General features: G+C 39.9%; 1 protein-coding gene across 1 annotated transcript in view; it reads left to right on the top strand.

Annotated features, from left to right (window-relative positions):
- MYRIP (myosin VIIA and Rab interacting protein) overlaps nt 1-19,336 on the top strand; it is a 257,140-nt gene that overhangs the window by 127,666 nt on the left and 110,138 nt on the right. Inside the window, exons 3-4 of the mRNA XM_068100415.2 lie at nt 15,659-15,789; nt 19,090-19,142. Coding sequence (XP_067956516.2) covers nt 15,659-15,789; nt 19,090-19,142 — 184 coding nt within the window. The remainder of the gene's footprint in view (nt 1-15,658; nt 15,790-19,089; nt 19,143-19,336) is intronic.

Below are 19,336 nucleotides of genomic sequence, written 5' to 3'. Positions count from 1 at the left end.
AGGCGGGAGAAAAGAGGAATGAAAGAGTGAAGGTGAGCAGAGAGCCGAGATTTCGGCAGTTTAACCATCAGAGGGTTGCTGGCAGATCTTGTGCGACCTGTAGGAATATTTGGGGGACAGAGCACAGAGAGAGCTGGGGGTGCAACGCCGGAGAGGAGTCGGTAGAAGACAGAAAGACCACCTACCTGCCTGCGGTGAGTGAGTGAAAGGCCCTCAGAGATAGCTTCATCGCGGGAGATTCCAATAATTCTGAAAGCTTTGGTTTCAACAGCGTGAAGCCGAGCTAGGTGTGAGGCAGGAGCACCGGCCCATAGGGGAGAACAGTATTCCATTGAGCTGCGGATGAAAGCCTTGTATGTGGTGAGGAGCTCAGGTGTGCCGAGGAAGGACTTCGCACGACGGAGGATGCCCAGTCGGCGACTGGCTTTGGAGGCCAGCTTGGAAATGTGGTTTTCCCAAGAAAGATCATGGCAGATAGTGAGACCCAAAATCTTGAGCGACAGAACTTCTTGGAGAGGATTGTTGAGAAAGTAGATGGGAGGGTTGTCCAGTCGATCTTTTCGGAGAGACATAGTAAGAGTGTGAGATTTGTCAGGATTGAAAGACATGTTCCACTTGTTTGACCAGTCTGTGATTTTGTCCAGGTCTTCAGAGAGTGAGGAGGCAGCAGACTGCCGATCTGAGGGAAGAGGAATGGAGCGGCAGAGAGTGGAGTCATCAGCAAAGAGATAGAGAGGATTTTCGAGAGAGTCAGAGAGATCATTGATGAAGACCAGAAAAAGCAGGGGGCCCAGAACACTGCCTTGGGGAACTCCAGCCTGAACAGGAAGAGGAGATGAGAGAAACCCATTCAGGGCCACACGTTGACGACGACTAGAGAGGAAGTCCGCCAGCCATGCGTGGAGATTTCCATGGATACCAAAGGAGGAGAGTTTGGTGAGCAGAGCGGGGTGCCAGACCGTGTCGAAGGCACGTGATATGTCGAGGGAGACAGCTCTAATTTCCTGTTTGGCATTGAGGACCTCCATCCATTGTTGAGACAGCAGAAGCAGCATGTCCAGAGTAGAGTGACCTGGTCTGAAACCAAATTGATGATCAGAGATCAAGCCATTGGAGAAGAGGAAAGATTTCATATCCGAAGCAATGATGGATTCCATGACTTTGCTGATAATTGGGAGAAGGCTGATTGGTCTGTAGTTGCTAGGATCTGTTTTTGCACCTTTTTTGTGCAAAGCGGTGATGTTGGCTGATTTCCAAGCAGATGGCAGTTGACCTTGAGCAAAAGAGAGGGTGAAGAGAACAGAGAGAGGGTGAGATAGAGCAGCAGAGCAGGATTTTAGGACCCGTGGGCTGATGCCGTCGGGTCCAGTTGCAGAATCAGAGTCGAGGGTTGACAGAAACTTTTCCACCTTGTCAGGAGGAAAGGACACGGAGTCCAGGAGCAGCAGGGTACGACTGGGTATGGTGGGTACAGAGAGGGATGGGTTTGGGACACAAGATTTAGAGGCAAACACAGAGTTGAGGCATTCAGCTTTTTCACGTGCGGAGTCAGCTGTGTAGCCGTTTGAGGTAAGGGAGGGGATGGAGGGGGAACAAACACCAGAAACGGATTTGACCAGACGCCACCAGGATTTGGAAGAGGGAGACAGATAAGAGAGTTCGGTCTTGAGAACGGAGAGATATTGTTTCCTGGCTCTCCTGAGGGTGGACACACACTTGTTTCGGGCTTTGTGAAAGGAAATGAGATTTCCTTCCGTTGTATTTGCTTTCCAGGAGACGAAGGCAAGTTGTTTCTGGGCAACAGCCTCACCACAAGATTCCGTGTACCATGGACGGGAGGAAGGGTAAGACAACTGAAGACGAGATGGGATAAATCTGTGCATGAGAGAGAGCAATTTACTTTGGAAGAATTCCCAGGATGAGTTGATGTCAGAGGTGGTAGAAATGGGAGACCAGTCCAGATGATTGATGGCTGCTTGAAGACCGTGCCAGTTGGCCTGAGTGAAATGCCAGACTCGTCGACGCTGAGCAGGCTCCCTGAGGATGGTCAGAGAGATGTCCACTTTAACAAGGACATGATCAGATGATCCGATCGGAGCAGAAGAAGAGCAGCAGACATTTTCAGGGAAGTTAGTCATAACCAAGTCCAGAAGAGAAGATGTTCCGTTGACTGAGATCCGGGTCGGGAAATTGACAGATTGTGTCAGTCCCAGTGAGTCGCAGAAGTCCTTTGCTGAGGAGCCATGGCTGGTGAGAGAGGTACCCACACCCAGCCAACTGGCATGATGACAGTTGAAATCACCACATATGAGGAAGAGAGAGTTGGGATGAGTAGATAGAAGTTGGTCCATATCATCAGACAGCGAGATGTAGATGGAGTCATCACTGTTTGGTGGACGGTACAACACACATATGAACAAGAGGTGGGAGCGAAGGGGAAGCCGTAGCCAGAGGTATTCCTGGGGGTGAGGTGGAGAGAGTGCAGTGCAGGGCGAGTGAGGAAGAGAGTTTTTGATAAAGATAGCAACCCCGCCTCCAGGACGAGGCTCAGGTCTATCATACCGGAGGAGGGAGTAGCCCGGGAGAGATACTATGGAATCAGAGACATCATAAAGGAGGAAAGTTTCTGTTAAGCAGATCACGTCTGGTTTGACAGAAGCAACCTGTAGGGAGAGATCAGTTAAGTTTGAACGAAGGCCCCGGATGTTTGAGGTCCATACCGTTAATGAAGAGGAAGGGGGAGCATCAGATACAGAACAGGGGGGAGGAGGGGTAGGGTAAGATGTGGAAGAGGTGGAAGAGGTAGGGAGAGCTGTTGAAGGTGTGTCAGAGATTTCAGAATAGCTCGGAGAAAGGGAAGGATGGGGCGGACAAAAGGTTTGATGGTGATTGGGTGAGCCACAATGAGGTGTTATTTGAGGAGGGGGAAGAGCGAGGCAGAAGGTTGGGGGAGATGGAGGTGAGAGTTTGAAGGGGGAAGAAGCGGGGAGGACGCTTTGAGGAGGGGGAGTGAGAGGGGGGAAATTGAGAAGCAATGAGGGTGGGGAGATTTGAAGGGGAGGGGTGAGGGGGAAGTTTGGGAGGGAAGGGGCAAGGGGAGGGATTTGAAAGGGATGGGATATGGGGGAGATTTGGAGGGGAGGGGTGAGGCAGGAGTCTAGGAGGGGAGGGGCGAGGGGGCGTCTTGGCGGGGAGGGGTGAGGGGGTCGTTTAGGAGGGAGGGGGCAAGGGGGGAGATTTGAAAGGGATGGGTGATGGGGAAGATTTGGAGGGGAGGGGTGATGGGGAAGATTTGGAGGGGAGGGGTTATGGGGAAGATTTGGAGGGGAGGGGTGAGATTGGATTTTTGAAAGTGTACGATTTATGGGAAACGAACATTTATTGCAAAATGAGTTGCTTGTGACCTTCGAGTTAAAAATACGTTTAAGGACGCTGGATGGAGGATGGAGTGCAGGAGAGTTTAGGGAATGTAGAAAAAAGGCACTATAGGAGATGGATATTTTTTTTTGGGATGAATTGATTTGGTGAGCAAGTCGAAAGCAGCCTTTTAAAGAAGAAGAAGAAAAAGGTGTTATAAAATATGACGGAATACATAACTTGAGGGGAAAGTGTAAACATTGAAGGTTAATGAGTGAAAACTATCTGGGGAAATGGGGGAGAAACACGTGGTCGAAGAACGAACGAACGAATAAGAATGAATAAACGAATGATAACAGAGAAGGAAAATGTTTTTTTTTTTTTTTTTTTTTTGAGTTGAGATTTACACAAGGAAGTAGGCTATGGGTGAAAAGACTGGGAATACAGAGAACGAAAGTTATTGGATCACAAAAGACGGACCGCTTAGAGAAAAACAAAGCCTCAAGGTTGTACAGTGCACACTGTACAAGGCCTCAAGACACCACACGGCAAACAGACGATCAATTTATGAAAGATAAACACCAAGAAACAACCAAAGTTGCACACAATAACTTCACACACCGAAAGATAAATACAGTTTCGACAAAATACAATTGTGAACAGACTTAACTTCGAAAAACGTGGAGACCGTGTGGAGCTTCGAAAATCCCGTGTGGAGCTTTAGAATTACTCTTTAGAATTACCCTTTAGAATTACTCTTTAGAATTACTCTTTAGAATTACCCTTTGGAATTACCCTTTTGAATTACCCTTTAGAATTACCCTTTAGAATTACTCTTTAGAATTACCCTTTGGAATTACCCTTTAGAATTACTCTTTAGAATTACCCTTTAGAATTACTCTTTAGAATTATCCTTTAGAATTACTCTTTAGAATTACCCTTTAGAATTACCCTTTAGAATTACTCTTTAGAATTACCCTTTAGAATTACTCTTTAGAATTACCCTTTAGAATTACTCTTTAGAATTATCCTTTAGAATTACTCTTTAGAATTACCTTTTAGAATTACCCTTTAGAATTACCCTTTAGAATTACTCTTTTGAATTACCCTTTAGAATTACCCTTTAGAATTACCCTTTAGAATTACTCTTTAGAATTACCCTTTGGAATTACTCTTTAGAATTACCCTTTAGAATTACCCTTTAGAATTACCCTTTAGAATTACTCTTTAGAATTACCCTTTGGAATTATCCTTTAGAATTACCCTTTAGAATTACCCTTTAGAATTACTCTTTAGAATTACCCTTTAGAATTACCCTTTAGAATTACTCTTTAGAATTACCCTTTAGAATTACTCTTTAGAATTACCCTTTAGAATTACTCTTTAGAATTATCCTTTAGAATTACCCTTTAGAATTACCCTTTAGAATTACTCTTTAGAATTACTCTTTAGAATTACCCTTTAGAATTACCCTTTAGAATTACTCTTTAGAATTACTCTTTAGAATTACCCTTTAGAATTACCCTTTAGAATTACACTTTAGAATTACTCTTTAGAATTATCCTTTAGAATTACACTTTAGAATTACCCTTTAGAATTACACTTTAGAATTACCCTTTAGAATTACTCTTTAGAATTACCCTTTAGAATTACTCTTTAGAATTACCCTTTAGAATTACTCTTTAGAATTACTCTTTAGAATTACCCTTTAGAATTACCCTTTAGAATTACCCTTTAGAATTACCCTTTAGAATTACTCTTTAGAATTACTCTTTAGAATTACCCTTTAGAATTACCCTTTAGAATTACACTTTAGAATTACCCTTTAGAATTATCCTTTAGAATTACTCTTTAGAATTACCCTTTAGAATTACCCTTTAGAATTACTCTTTAGAATTATCCTTTAGAATTACACTTTCCAATCACCCTTTAGAATTATCCTTTAGAATTACACTTTCCAATCACCCTTTAGAATTATCCTTTAGAATTACTCTTTAGAATTACCCTTTAGAATTACCCTTTAGAATTACCCTTTAGAATTACTCTTTAGAATTACACTTTAGAATTCCTCTTTAGAATTACTCTTTAGAATTACCCTTTAGAATTACCCTTTAGAATTACTCTTTAGAATTACTCTTTAGAATTACCCTTTAGAATTACCCTTTAGAATTACTCTTTAGAATTACCCTTTAGAATTACCCTTTAGAATTACTCTTTAGAATTACCCTTTAGAATTCCTCTTTAGAATTACCCTTTAGAATTACTCTTTAGAATTACACTTTAGAATTCCTCTTTAGAATTACCCTTTAGAATTACCCTTTAGAATTACCCTTTAGAATTACTCTTTAGAATTACCCTTTAGAATTACCCTTTAGAATTCCTCTTTAGAATTACCCTTTAGAATTACCCTTTAGAATTACCCTTTAGAATTACTCTTTAGAATTACCCTTTAGAATTACCCTTTAGAATTACTCTTTAGAATTACCCTTTAGAATTACTCTTTAGAATTATCCTTTAGAATTACCCTTTAGAATTACTCTTTAGAATTACTCTTTAGAATTACTCTTTAGAATTACTCTTTAGAATTCCTCTTTAGAATTACCCTTTAGAATTACCCTTTAGAATTACCCTTTAGAATTACTCTTTAGAATTACTCTTTAGAATTACCCTTTAGAATTACCCTTTAGAATTACTCTTTAGAATTACACTTTAGAATTCCTCTTTAGAATTACTCTTTAGAATTACCCTTTAGAATTACCCTTTAGAATTACCCTTTAGAATTACCCTTTAGAATTCCTCTTTAGAATTACCCTTTAGAATTCCTCTTTAGAATTACCCTTTAGAATTACTCTTTAGAATTACCCTTTAGAATTACCCTTTAGAATTACTCTTTAGAATTACCCTTTAGAATTACCCTTTAGAATTACCCTTTAGAATTACCCTTTAGAATTCCTCTTTAGAATTACCCTTTAGAATTCCTCTTTAGAATTACCCTTTAGAATTACTCTTTAGAATTACCCTTTAGAATTACCCTTTAGAATTACTCTTTAGAATTACTCTTTAGAATTACCCTTTAGAATTACCCTTTAGAATTACTCTTTAGAATTACCCTTTAGAATTACCCTTTAGAATTACCCTTTAGAATTCCTCTTTAGAATTACCCTTTAGAATTACTCTTTAGAATTACCCTTTAGAATTACCCTTTAGAATTACTCTTTAGAATTACTCTTTAGAATTACCCTTTAGAATTACTCTTTAGAATTACCCTTTAGAATTACTCTTTAGAATTACCCTTTAGAATTACTCTTTAGAATTACCCTTTAGAATTACCCTTTAGAATTACCCTTTAGAATTACTCTTTAGAATTACCCTTTAGAATTACCCTTTAGAATTACCCTTTAGAATTACCCTTTAGAATTACTCTTTAGAATTACCCTTTAGAATTACCCTTTAGAATTACTCTTTAGAATTACTCTTTAGAATTACCCTTTAGAATTACCCTTTAGAATTACTCTTTAGAATTACCCTTTAGAATTACTCTTTAGAATTACCCTTTAGAATTACTCTTTAGAATTACCCTTTAGAATTACCCTTTAGAATTACCCTTTAGAATTACTCTTTAGAATTACCCTTTAGAATTACCCTTTAGAATTACCCTTTAGAATTACCCTTTAGAATTACTCTTTAGAATTACCCTTTAGAATTACCCTTTAGAATTACTCTTTAGAATTACTCTTTAGAATTACCCTTTAGAATTACCCTTTAGAATTACCCTTTAGAATTACTCTTTAGAATTACTCTTTAGAATTACCCTTTAGAATTACCCTTTAGAATTACCCTTTAGAATTACTCTTTAGAATTACCCTTTAGAATTACTCTTTAGAATTACCCTTTAGAATTACCCTTTAGAATTCCTCTTTAGAATTACCCTTTAGAATTACTCTTTAGAATTACCCTTTAGAATTACCCTTTAGAATTACTCTTTAGAATTACTCTTTAGAATTACCCTTTAGAATTACCCTTTAGAATTACTCTTTAGAATTACCCTTTAGAATTACCCTTTAGAATTACCCTTTAGAATTCCTCTTTAGAATTACCCTTTAGAATTACTCTTTAGAATTACCCTTTAGAATTACCCTTTAGAATTACTCTTTAGAATTACCCTTTAGAATTACCCTTTAGAATTACCCTTTAGAATTACCCTTTAGAATTCCTCTTTAGAATTACCCTTTAGAATTCCTCTTTAGAATTACCCTTTAGAATTACTCTTTAGAATTACCCTTTAGAATTACCCTTTAGAATTACTCTTTAGAATTACTCTTTAGAATTACCCTTTAGAATTACCCTTTAGAATTACTCTTTAGAATTACCCTTTAGAATTACCCTTTAGAATTACCCTTTAGAATCACCCTTTAGAATTGCTCTTTAGAATTACACTTTAGAATTACACTTTAGAATTACACTTTAGAATTACTCTTTAGAATTAGCCTTTAGAATTACCCTTTAGAATTACCCTTTAGAATTACCCTTTAGAATTACCCTTTAGAATTACCCTTTAGAATTACCCTTTAGAATTACCCTTTAGAATTACTCTTTAGAATTACTCTTTAGAATTACCCTTTAGAATTACCCTTTAGAATTACCCTTTAGAATTACCCTTTAGAATTACCCTTTAGAATTACCCTTTAGAATTACTCTTTAGAATTACCCTTTAGAATTACCCTTTAGAATTACTCTTTAGAATTACCCTTTAAAATTATTACTCTTTAGAATTACCCTTTAGAATTACCCTTTAGAATTACCCTTTAGAATTACCCTTTAGAATTACTCTTTCGAATTACTCTTTAGAATTACCCTTTAGAATTACCCTTTAGAATTACCCTTTAGAATTACCCTTTAGAATTACCCTTTAGAATTACTCTTTAGAATTACCCTTTAGAATTACCCTTTAGAATTACCCTTTAGAATTACCCTTTAGAATTACTCTTTAGAATTACCCTTTAGAATTACCCTTTAGAATTACTCTTTCGAATTACTCTTTCGAATTACCCTTTAGAATTACCCTTTAGAATTACCCTTTAGAATTACCCTTTAGAATTACCCTTTAGAATTACTCTTCAGAATCACCCTTTCGAATTACCCTTTAGAATTTCCCTTTAGAATTACACTTTCGAATTACCCTTTAGAATTACTCTTTGGAACCCATTAAAATTGTGCCGCTGTAATAAGCATAACCCTTGTAATCATAACTGGAGAAAGCATCCGTGGAGGTAGCAAGATTGGTAGTGCGAGCAAAAGACAGAGTAAGGCCATCATTATTGAAGTAAAAATGGATGTTTTAGGATGGTATTAAGGAGGTGATCGTTCAGGTGATATGAGGACCAGGGAGTGATTGTTACATTCAAGGTGTATTATCTCTGAATAACATTTGCAAACCCGATAATGATTTAATGATATGCATGTGAAATCAACTGATAATGATCAGATGACTGTAAAGGAATTCTGGAATGCCTTTACAATAAGGGATGTTCTCTGTAATGTTGAGGAGTCTTGGAGGGAAGTGATCCGTTCATGCATGAATGGTGTATGAGGGGAAACTTTGCCCTCAGTTTCTTCATGGCTTTGAGGATTTCAACGAGAATAATGATGTGTTGAAAGCACGACGTAACATCGTCTGGATGGTCAAGACAGACTGTCGGCTTTGATGAGGGGGAGGAGGGTGATGTAGAGGACTTGCCGGACTCGTGCCGGGAGGCGCTTCTCCTGCTGGAGAAGGAATGCCAGGTGGATCTTAAACATTATAATTTAAATAAAATATGTCACTGTAATAGTAAAAATAGGACAATAAGATGAGGATTGAGGCAGCACTCCCCTAACCTCTGCCTCTTATAATAGGAAATTCGTCTGAATTTACACGTTTTTCATTTCCAGCACTTGCACAACACTTGCTCGCGGGCTGAAGGTGAGGAGCTTAGCTAAGGAGAATGACATTGGGAACTTCACGACCAGCACGTCGTGTACCTCCAGGTTCATGGCACACCATGATCTGTTGGTTCGACACCGCACAATCATCTTCCAACATGTATCCGATGACACGGCTGATAAGACTTCCAGTCCTACATCCTGATCATAAATACACCCAACCCTACACATTACAAACCAAATTTGAAATACAAATACATACAAAATATATTATATTCCCTTTGAATATAATTCAAATACTAATTACAATAATATATTCCAAATTGAATAATTCCAAATAATTCCAATTTCAAATTATAAATACAAATTATACAATAATGAATTAATAATTATTAATTAATTATTATTAGTAAATAATTAATTAATTATTAATCAATTATTAATTAACAATAATTGTAATAATACAATTATAAAGAATAATTTGAATATTGTTATGTCTGGCGGGTAGTGATATGTAGAGCAGATAGATCTGAGGAGGTAACATGCTTCGAGGTGTCGCGGTAAGGAAAACTACCTGTAATAAGTTCATGAGGCGTTTTGTCGGTTAAGATGTATAATTGTGAATCTACCAGGAGGTTCGAGTGATAAGTAGTGTAGGGATTAAGGAGTAGCGCCTCTGTGTGTCCTCACCTGGTTAGCCAAACCCTTGTCCCTTTTGGCACTGCACACCACATAGACATTCCGACAAGTCCTTAGTGCAACACTAAATAACGCCCTCCCCCTGACATGACTTAGGAAGAAACCAGGCCAGGACACCGCCGAATGGCTGCCGCCACTTTCACCTCCGACAGGCCTATCCACCTCGAATAGCACCCGCTATGACACCAGGAGCAAGGAGCAGGCATGGGAGTGTGACAGTGGGCGTGCACCTGGGCGAGTCGGTGGAGGAGACTGATTGGTTAGCAGCGCGCCAAGGCTGACGTCACGGGCCGGCAGACATTAACGAGTGCCGAACGCCAAAAAAATTTCAGACGCGAGGGCAGCAGAGTTGAGTGCGCAGAGTTAAGTTGCGCAGAGTTGAGTTGCGCAGAGTTGAGTTGCGCAGAGTTGAGTTGCGCAGAGTTGAGTTGCGCAGAGTTGAGTTGCGCAGAGTTGAGTTGCGCGGCAGTTGGTTGGAGAAGCAGTTGGAAGGAAGCGAGTTGGTTCGAGAGAGAGAGAAGCAGTTGGTTCAGAGCAGTTGCTTCTGGCAGTGGACCTGCGCTCTCGTCCCCCCTTCGTCGTTCTGTGTTCGTCCTCGAGTTGAGGGTCGACCTTGTGTGGAGCTCGCTGGCCTGCGTTGGGTGCTTTGGAGCTTGGTGCACGGACCTCGTGGGTGGCGAGAGGATCGGAGCTTGGAGCGAGGCCTACCTCGTGTGCAAATGATCGGAGTGTGGGGCGGGGCCTGGTGGCGGCCGAGCGGGGCCGTGTTACACGCAAGACTACAGACAGATAAGACTGCACACTACATTACCTTTCCCAATGACACGACGAACATGTTCTTTTTATTGATTCATATCCCCTCGTCTCGTTTCTGAAATCTGTCGGTGTGTGGGATCCCAATTTAGTTACCTTATTTTATTATCGGCGTGTATTTTCCTGTCCTTGCCTTTTTCCTTTAATAAACCCTTCTATTATTTTGCATCCCCTGTTAAACCTGTGCCCGCTTGAGTTGTTTGCCCCTTACAGGACCGGAGCTACGCCGGCGCACTGCAGTTAAGCACTTTCGCCGCAGCCTCCATTTTCCTTCTCCCTCCCGCACGGCCATAGTAAAATCCGTGTTTGGGTAGTTGCCTTCGAATAAGACCGTTTAGGCCATCCGCGACTCTAATGTTAACCGGACAATATATACAAATTGAAATAAACTAGGGCATGCCCGTACGTGGGTGCCCGTTCCTTGCCAAAAAAAAAAAAAAACGCTACCCGTACGCTCTACCCCGCCCGTACGCCCGTACGCCCGTAAACAAAAAATACAACGCTCTTCGCTTCCGCCCTTCGCTCTGACTGAATTGGGAGAAATAATGCGCATAAGAAATCGAGAAATTATTATTTTCTCCGGAAGAAATCGAATTACGAACCGTAATGGCGCACGCGCTCGGCTCGGCTCGCTCTCACATCGGCCACGCCTACGCAACAACGCGTTCTGTGATTGGCTGCCGGAAGTGCAGTCTTCACTGTCCGGAAGGTCGCATATCGCAGTTACGATGAATCGCAAATTAGTTTTAATTAGTTTTAAAACATAGTTGAACGCCAACATAGTTTGCCAACGTGAAATAAATGAATACGCTCTCAAATGTGCCGTCCGAGGCAGAGTCTGTTCGCCACGTTCGGCACACGTGATAGCTCGCTGCTCTCTGATTGGTTGAATCGTTTTTTGGACATAGCTCGGTAACTACTTCTCCGATTAATATGAAACCTTGAAAAGGCACATCCTCGGGTCCCCAGCAATATACCTGGCAAGTTTCAAGTATATCGGACCGGTAGTTGTCGAGAAACAGCGGTCACAGACAAACATACATACATACATACATACATACATACACACAGAGATTACTGGAATTATAGATAGATATTCCAAATTCGAAATATAACCTTCCAAACTGGGCCTTCCAGTCATGCACTTCCAGTCCTACATCATCAAGCTTCGCCGGGAGCATGAATTTTTTTTTGGACAGTGAAAAATAGGTGTGCAGTTAATACACGGTCGTGGTTAATACATCGGTCGTGGTTAATACACTGGAAAATACGGTAAGCATTGCGTGTTATGCGATGGCTGTACAGGTAAAAATGGGTGGTGAGCAGGTGAGCTGATGCCAATGAAGGGAAAAACCTGCACAGAGAAGCGATTAAAGTGATAGAAGTGTGCGCTATCCCTCTCCCACTCTCTAGTCCCGTGAGCATTGTTGGCTGCAGGTGCAGTAAATGCAAAGTGAAGTTTGACGCACATAGGCGCATTAGACTGGCTTCGACTGTCGGTATGATGACGGCTTCCCTTGTTGTCCATAGTGGACACAGCTGCCTGCAGATGCCGTGCAGTGATGCCGAAATTGGTGTCACCACTGATTTTCATGGCCACATTTATCCACGATGTAGCGCTGCCCAGGATGACCTGCAGGTGTGGTTTGATATCTGAGTGTCCTTCTCATAGCCTTAGCCTAAAGAGGTTTTCCCCACAAGGCAGTGGGGATCTGCTACCCTGGACAAGGGGCCCATACCAGGTACTGTTAGCAGGATCCAGCTGAGTCTAGGACTTGCATAAGGCGAGTTTCAACATTAATGATCCCGTGACATGCAAAGACAGAACTATGCACTTGGCAAAGGTTATTGTACACCTATATGGAATATATTACAGGTTATTTCACCTTCTGTATATTAATATATTATGCACAAATGACAGTATGTTTGTGGAATAAAACAAAGGGTCATTGGTGTTGTCATATTTAACTGGTTTGGCAAAATTCTGCTGATCGGAATATTAGTTTTTACCTGCGTTGGATCTGGTCATTTGAACATTGTATTACATTATTGTACAGTCACGTGAAAAAGTAAGTACACCCCATGTAAAGTTTTGACTTTTTCAACATATTTCAACATACAGCTATTTGATCTTCATTTCAACAATATTGATAGATAAAGGTGATATAATATAACAAATATCATGAAACATTTACATTTTGTAGTCCATTGTATAATTTAAATAAAAATAAATGCAAATTTCGCATGTGGAAAAAGTAAGTACACCCCTACATTTATCACTACTTCAAATACCTAAAATTAGAATCAGGTGTTCCAAGCTCAGGTGCAAATGATTAGAACATTGTTAGAGAGGATCTTGGAGGAACCTGTCTTATTTAAACCTCAGAAATTTAGTTTGGTTTGCTCTTTGTTGTTGAAGTGTGCGGCGTCACCATGCCCAGATAAAAATGAGCAAGCTCTCTGAGGCCTTCAGAAAGAAGGTTATAGATGCCTACGAGTCTGGGAAAGGATTTAAAAAGATCTCCAAACAATTTGAAATCAATCATTCGACTGTCCGGAAGATCATCTACAAGTGGAGAAGATTCCAAACAACTGCCAACTTGTTCAGGCCAGGCCGCCCCAGCAAGTTCAGCCCGAGAGCAGACCGCAGGATGCTGAAAGAAGTCTCTAAGAACCCCAGAATGTCATCACAGGACCTACAGGTAGCTCTTGCCACTGTTGATGTCGAAGTGCACGAGTCTACCATTACAAAGAGGCTGCACAAATTTGATCTACATGGGAGGTGTTCCAGGAGGAAACCTTTGCTGTCCAGAAAGAACATCAGGGCAAGACTAAAGTTTTCCAATGAACACTGAGGCAAGACCAGCACTTCTGGAACAATGTTCTCTGGACAGATGAGTCAAAGGTCGAGCTATTTGGCCACAGTACCAGAAGACATGTTTGGCGAAAACCAAAGACAGCATTTTACCACAAGAACCTGATACCAACTGTAAAGCATGGTGGTGGAAATATTATGGTTTGGGGCAGCTTTGCTGCATCAGGGCCTGGGCAGCTCACCATCATATAATCCACTATGAATTATTCATTGTACCAGAGGGTGCTTGAGGATAATGTGAGGCCATCAGTCAGAAAGTTGAAGCTCAACCGAAGGTGGACCGTGCAACATGACAATGACCCTAAATATACCAGTAAATCCACCAGGGAATGGCTGAAGAGAAAGAAATGGAGGGTTCTGGAATGGCCAAGTCAAAGCCCGGATCTAAATCCCATCGAGATGTTGTGGGGGGATTTGAAACGAGTTGTGCATGCAAGAAACCCCTCAAACATCGCACAGCTGAAAGAATTCTGCATGGAGGAGTGGGAAAAAATTTCTCCCAGTCGATGTCAGAGACTGGTAGACAGTTATAAGAAACGCCTACTTGAGGTTGTTCCTGCCAAAGGGGGCAATACCACCTATTAGAGCCAAGGGTGTACTTACTTTTTCCACATGCGAAATTTGCATTTATGTTTATTTAAATTATACAATGGACTACAAAATGTAAATGTTTCATGATATTTGTTATATTATATCACCTTTATCTATCAATATTATTGAAATGAAGATCAAATAGCTGTATGTTGAAATATGTTGAAAAAGTCAAAACTTTACATGGGGTGTACTTACTTTTTCACGTGACTGTATGTTCATCAATGCACTTTACCGTGCTGCAGTTTTCATATACTTATTATTGTGTCACTTGTTCATTATTTTCTGTCAATCTCCTGAGGTAGGTTTGCCGTGCCTTTTCACCCGTCCGCTGCACAGTGTGTGCGCATGTGCGTGTGCGTGCATAACTTTTTTTTTTTACCATTTGAGCTTTTATCATCAAATTTACAACAAAGCTTTATTGGGAGAATATGGAGATGGCAAATTAATAATTTTGTCAAGAGGTCAAGATAGCTCAGATGGGCAGATAGCTCAGAGGTGCCACAACAAACAAGTGCACACACAACTAAATTATCCCAAATATACAACACCAGGTTAAAACAATTACATTAATGAACAGGATTATAAATAATTGGCTTTTTTATATTTTCTCACAAATATATCAATTTAATTATTTATAATCCTGTTCACTAATGTAATTGTTTCACTACGCCCCCAGTGGTGTCTATAATAGTGGACATGGATTTGTCCCCCCCCCATTGGAGGAAGACCCTCTCGTGTTCAGGCCGTTGGTGCACCTATGGTTGGCAGAGAGTGCCCCGGGAGCATTGATGGAAAGAGAGTGGCAATCATATGTGTGGAAAATTGCATGCTCAGTTGGCGTCGCCCAGATAGCTCAGATGGCAGAGCACTGGTACGGTTCACCAGAGGACCTTCATTTTTTAAATCTCAAATGACAAAGATTTTCATCTTGAAAGAAATATTTATAGAGATGTTTGATAAGAAAACCCAGGGCATCATTTTAAGGCATTTATTAAAATGGAAAATTTCATTTTAATTTCCTTAATATTGTATTTAATGTCTCTTTATACCTATAGGGTCAGTTCTACGTTGTATCAAAAACAATGAACACAATGAAGATGGTTCAAGAATCCACTCTGTGTTGGAATGTTGGAATGCTCAGAACTCAATGTTATGCTCCATTTTTGGTTCAACTTTTGGTATTCTGGAACTTTTTAGAAGCTTTAAAATATTATGATTATTAGTTTAACTTGCGCTATATATGGTTTTCCCCCTTCTTTTAAGGCAGTACAAATTAATAAGTGCTTGTGCATTTTTGTTATTCTTTTTAGACTTTAGAGCCATGGAATTTGACCCTTGCAGTTCAATTAAATTTTCATTTGTTTAGCAGTGCATAACCATGACCACCTTTTGTTTCAGGCATATCAAGGCATTCTCCATGGACTGGTTCTATGATTCGGTGAGAAATCGATTTGGTCAAAATAGTCCCAATGAGTTTCTGCAAGAACAGCTGAGGCTGCAAACAGGTCACCAGTTTTCATCCTACTCAGGTATCTCATTTTGGATGCATTCCCGATTTTTAAGCGGTGACCTTCTTATATCTGTCCATTCGTCTGTCAAAAATGAAGAAGAACCTTTCTAACCCACAATGTTTAATTCCAAAAGGTTCGAAAGAGTAATTCTAGTGGGTTATAAAGGGTATTTTTAAAGGGTTATTCTAAATGGTTTTAAAGGGTAATTCTAAAGGGTGCTAAAGCATAATTCTGAAGGGTAATTCTAAAAGATGATTCTAAAGGGTTCTAAAGGGTTCTAAAGTGTAATTCTAAAGGGTTCTAATGGGTTTTTTTTCTTCTTTTGTGTATCATTAGTAAATGGCAAACCAGCTCAGTTAAGGCTCTGAAAAACACAGAATTCCCCATGCCTAATGCTGTCAGTTTGGGGGGACACACCAACAACAAGGTTGAGAGACAAAATAGAGGGAGACGTGGAGGGATGAGATGTGGGGAAGAATGAGAACCAGGGGAAGCGGGATAGCGGAAGGGGAAGGCACTTGCGGTGGACAATGTTATCCAGGCACAAATTCTCAATCACATATGTGGGAGTAAAAACTGGAAACTCGGAAAGAGGTGGGCTTGGGAGGGTTAATGTGGATAGAAAGGATCGTGGTTATGGATGAGTGATGCCCTTAGATGGCGGTGATGAGTTTTATTGAAGTCCTGGAAGAAAGAATGAAATTGAAGAGACTGAGGAAGTAGATTCCACAGTCTGGATTTTGGGAGTTTCTTGAGAAGAGGATTACTTGCAGACCTGGTATTCCCCATAGAAAATGGTAAGGGGAGGGCGAGGGGGAGTGTGAGAGGGGAAGAGCATGGAAATGGCAGAGAGTGCAAGACCAGAAAGGAGATGGTAGAGGACAAACATACCACCGATCTGTCTGCGATGTGAAAGTGATAAGACAAGAGTCTGAGTTTCATCTCAGGTGATTCCAATGATTTTGAAGGCCTCATTCATGCAGGTTTTCATGGTGCCAAGCTAAGCATGGAATGAGGCAGTGGCACCAACGCAGAGGGGAGAGCACGACTTAATCAAGCTGTAGATGAAGGCCTTGTAGGTGGATAACTTCAGATGTGCCAAAGAAAGACTTTGCACAACTTTTCTCGTGGCATTTATTATTATTATTTTTGGAGATGTTTGAATAATAGGATTTTGAAGAATGAAAGTTTTATTTCGCATGATTTTCAAAATATTTTAGTGTATATTTTCCATTATATTTACAACATTGTTATTTAGAGAAGCAGATGGGTATTTACTGCTTTTAGATATGATTGCCACTTACTTTCTCACCATTTATTTTGGAGAATCACTTTTTAAAATACAATTTTAAATTAAACAAGTAAACTGTTATGAAATTCCAAAGTATTTTTTTTATTTTTTTTCAAATATTATTTTTCATGTGTTTTTACATCAGTAGAGAAGAAAATGAAGAATAACAGTTTGATAAGCATATCATATTTTTAAGATAAGTTATAACATCGAGATTATCTCAGTTTGACGAGCACGTCACAGTGTAATAAATAAAATTGCCAATTGGCAATAAAATTCCAGGATTGAAAGACGTGTTCAATTTATTGTCCCTTTTCCCAGTAGCAAAACAAACATCGCAACGTGTTCTTTCCTTCATTTATGCACACCAGTATGAAGTCATGTATGCCGACGTTTAGGGAAGTTTTGATTGGTGATATACTTATCACAGATATAGTCAGAGCCCTTAGGGATATTTTGGGACCGTTTGGTTCAAATTCTTCCAAAAGCACCAAATTTGGCCCAGATGTTGCCCATGCCATACTCTTTCAATTTTTGACGGGCGCCAGGACGGGCGCTCCCGCCCCCCCCCCCCCCCCGGGGGCCCCATATTAGCGAAATACTAAATGGCCGCCACCCGGATTAGAGGAAAATCAGTTAAATAACCAAAAGGGTTGGAATCATGTATGATACCACTTTTCAGGGGTTTTCGAGGTCGAGGAATCCAATTATGATGTTATTTTGATGATTCGAGGTCAAGGTCAACCCTCAAGGTCATCATAAAGGTCATTTTTGAGTCAAACATGTCGGCTTTTGAGTTTTTTGTCAAGATTTACGCGAGGTTCACCATTTTATGTTTCTGGGTTGGGTAATCGAACTCTGACCTTATTTTTGACAATTAGAGGAAATATTTACATGTCTATTTCCTAATTTTCAGGCATATGCAGTTCATCAGTCTAATTACAAAGGTACGGATTTTGATGTTTTATGAACTGTATGCCATATCCTTGTGTTTAATTTTTGTGCGATCATGATCCGGGTTCATGTATACATGATTGTATACATGTCATAAATATGACGTCATAGGTCATGTGACCTGACGGCCATATTGAATTTTATGAAAACCTTAAAAATGGATCCCTGCCTTCATTTTTCGATCGATTCATTTTGAACTTTGACCACTTATAGTACGCCATGTGATTGGATGCATATCCTAATTATGACGTCATAGGTCAGGTGACATGGCGGGATGGACCGTTATGGTCCCCGGATCATACCGCCCTTGGCGCCCGTCAAAAATCGAAAGAGTACGGCATGGGCAACATCTGCGCCAAATTTGATGCTTTTGGAAGAATTTGAACCAAAATATCCCTAAGGGCCCTGACTAATATGATCATTATACTATTTCCCCCTTTTCATTTAGAGAGTTGAATAGATGTATTTTTCCAACTTAACCTGATTCTATTCCGATTAGAACACAGAGTACGTTTTCATGCAATCATAAGATTCTTTGCCTAATCATAGCTACAGATATAATCCACGTCTACAGAAAAAAAAAATTGAAGCTATTCAATCAAAAATGGATTTTAATGATTTACTCGGGAGAATGAACGATTTTGTAAGAGTAGTATTAATAACAAGAGGGAGAATTATTGCTTTGCAATACATGCCCCATTCTGGTCCCAATGAATGTTCTTATTCCAAGCAAAAATGGCATAACTCTATGAAAAAGTTGTGAAACATCCCGAAACTCAAATGTCTTCTGTAACTTATCATATTAAAGCCATGTACAAAGTTTCAGTTTAATATGTTAAAGGGTATCGAAAAAAGTGCAGAAAACCACAGGTGGGACGGATGGAGCGCAAATCCCTCCGAGTATTATTAGTTCCCTCCGCGTTCGGGACTAATAATAATAAGTTTCATTGTTTGAAGCTCAATGAAGGACCTGAAAGGAATGAAATAACAGCAGTATCTGTACAAGTGCATGCACTTAAAAAAAAAAAATGACTTCATCACTCCCATTGTCTTGTATCCTTCATCTAAATCAGGCAGACACTGTGACATGATGGAAAAGAGCACCAACCACAGTTCAGCAGACTGGGTGAGCTTGCATGCTGCACAATAATCCATAAAACAGGCTTAGTAGCATTCAGCCATCATTATTTCAGTTGTATAATCAGTACAGCTTGCTTCATGGAAAACTTAAACTGTACTGTTTCAAATGAATGAGTGGTTTATTATGTAGATATGTTTCACAGCAGAGTTTGTGATAATGGGTAATTAATTAACTTTGTT

The sequence above is a fragment of the Myxine glutinosa genome, chromosome 6 (assembly GCF_964187855.1).
Source record: "Myxine glutinosa chromosome 6, kmMyxGlut1.1, whole genome shotgun sequence".
Taxonomy (NCBI): Eukaryota; Metazoa; Chordata; class Myxini; order Myxiniformes; family Myxinidae; genus Myxine; species Myxine glutinosa.
This window is presented reverse-complemented; position numbering and strand designations above follow the sequence as displayed.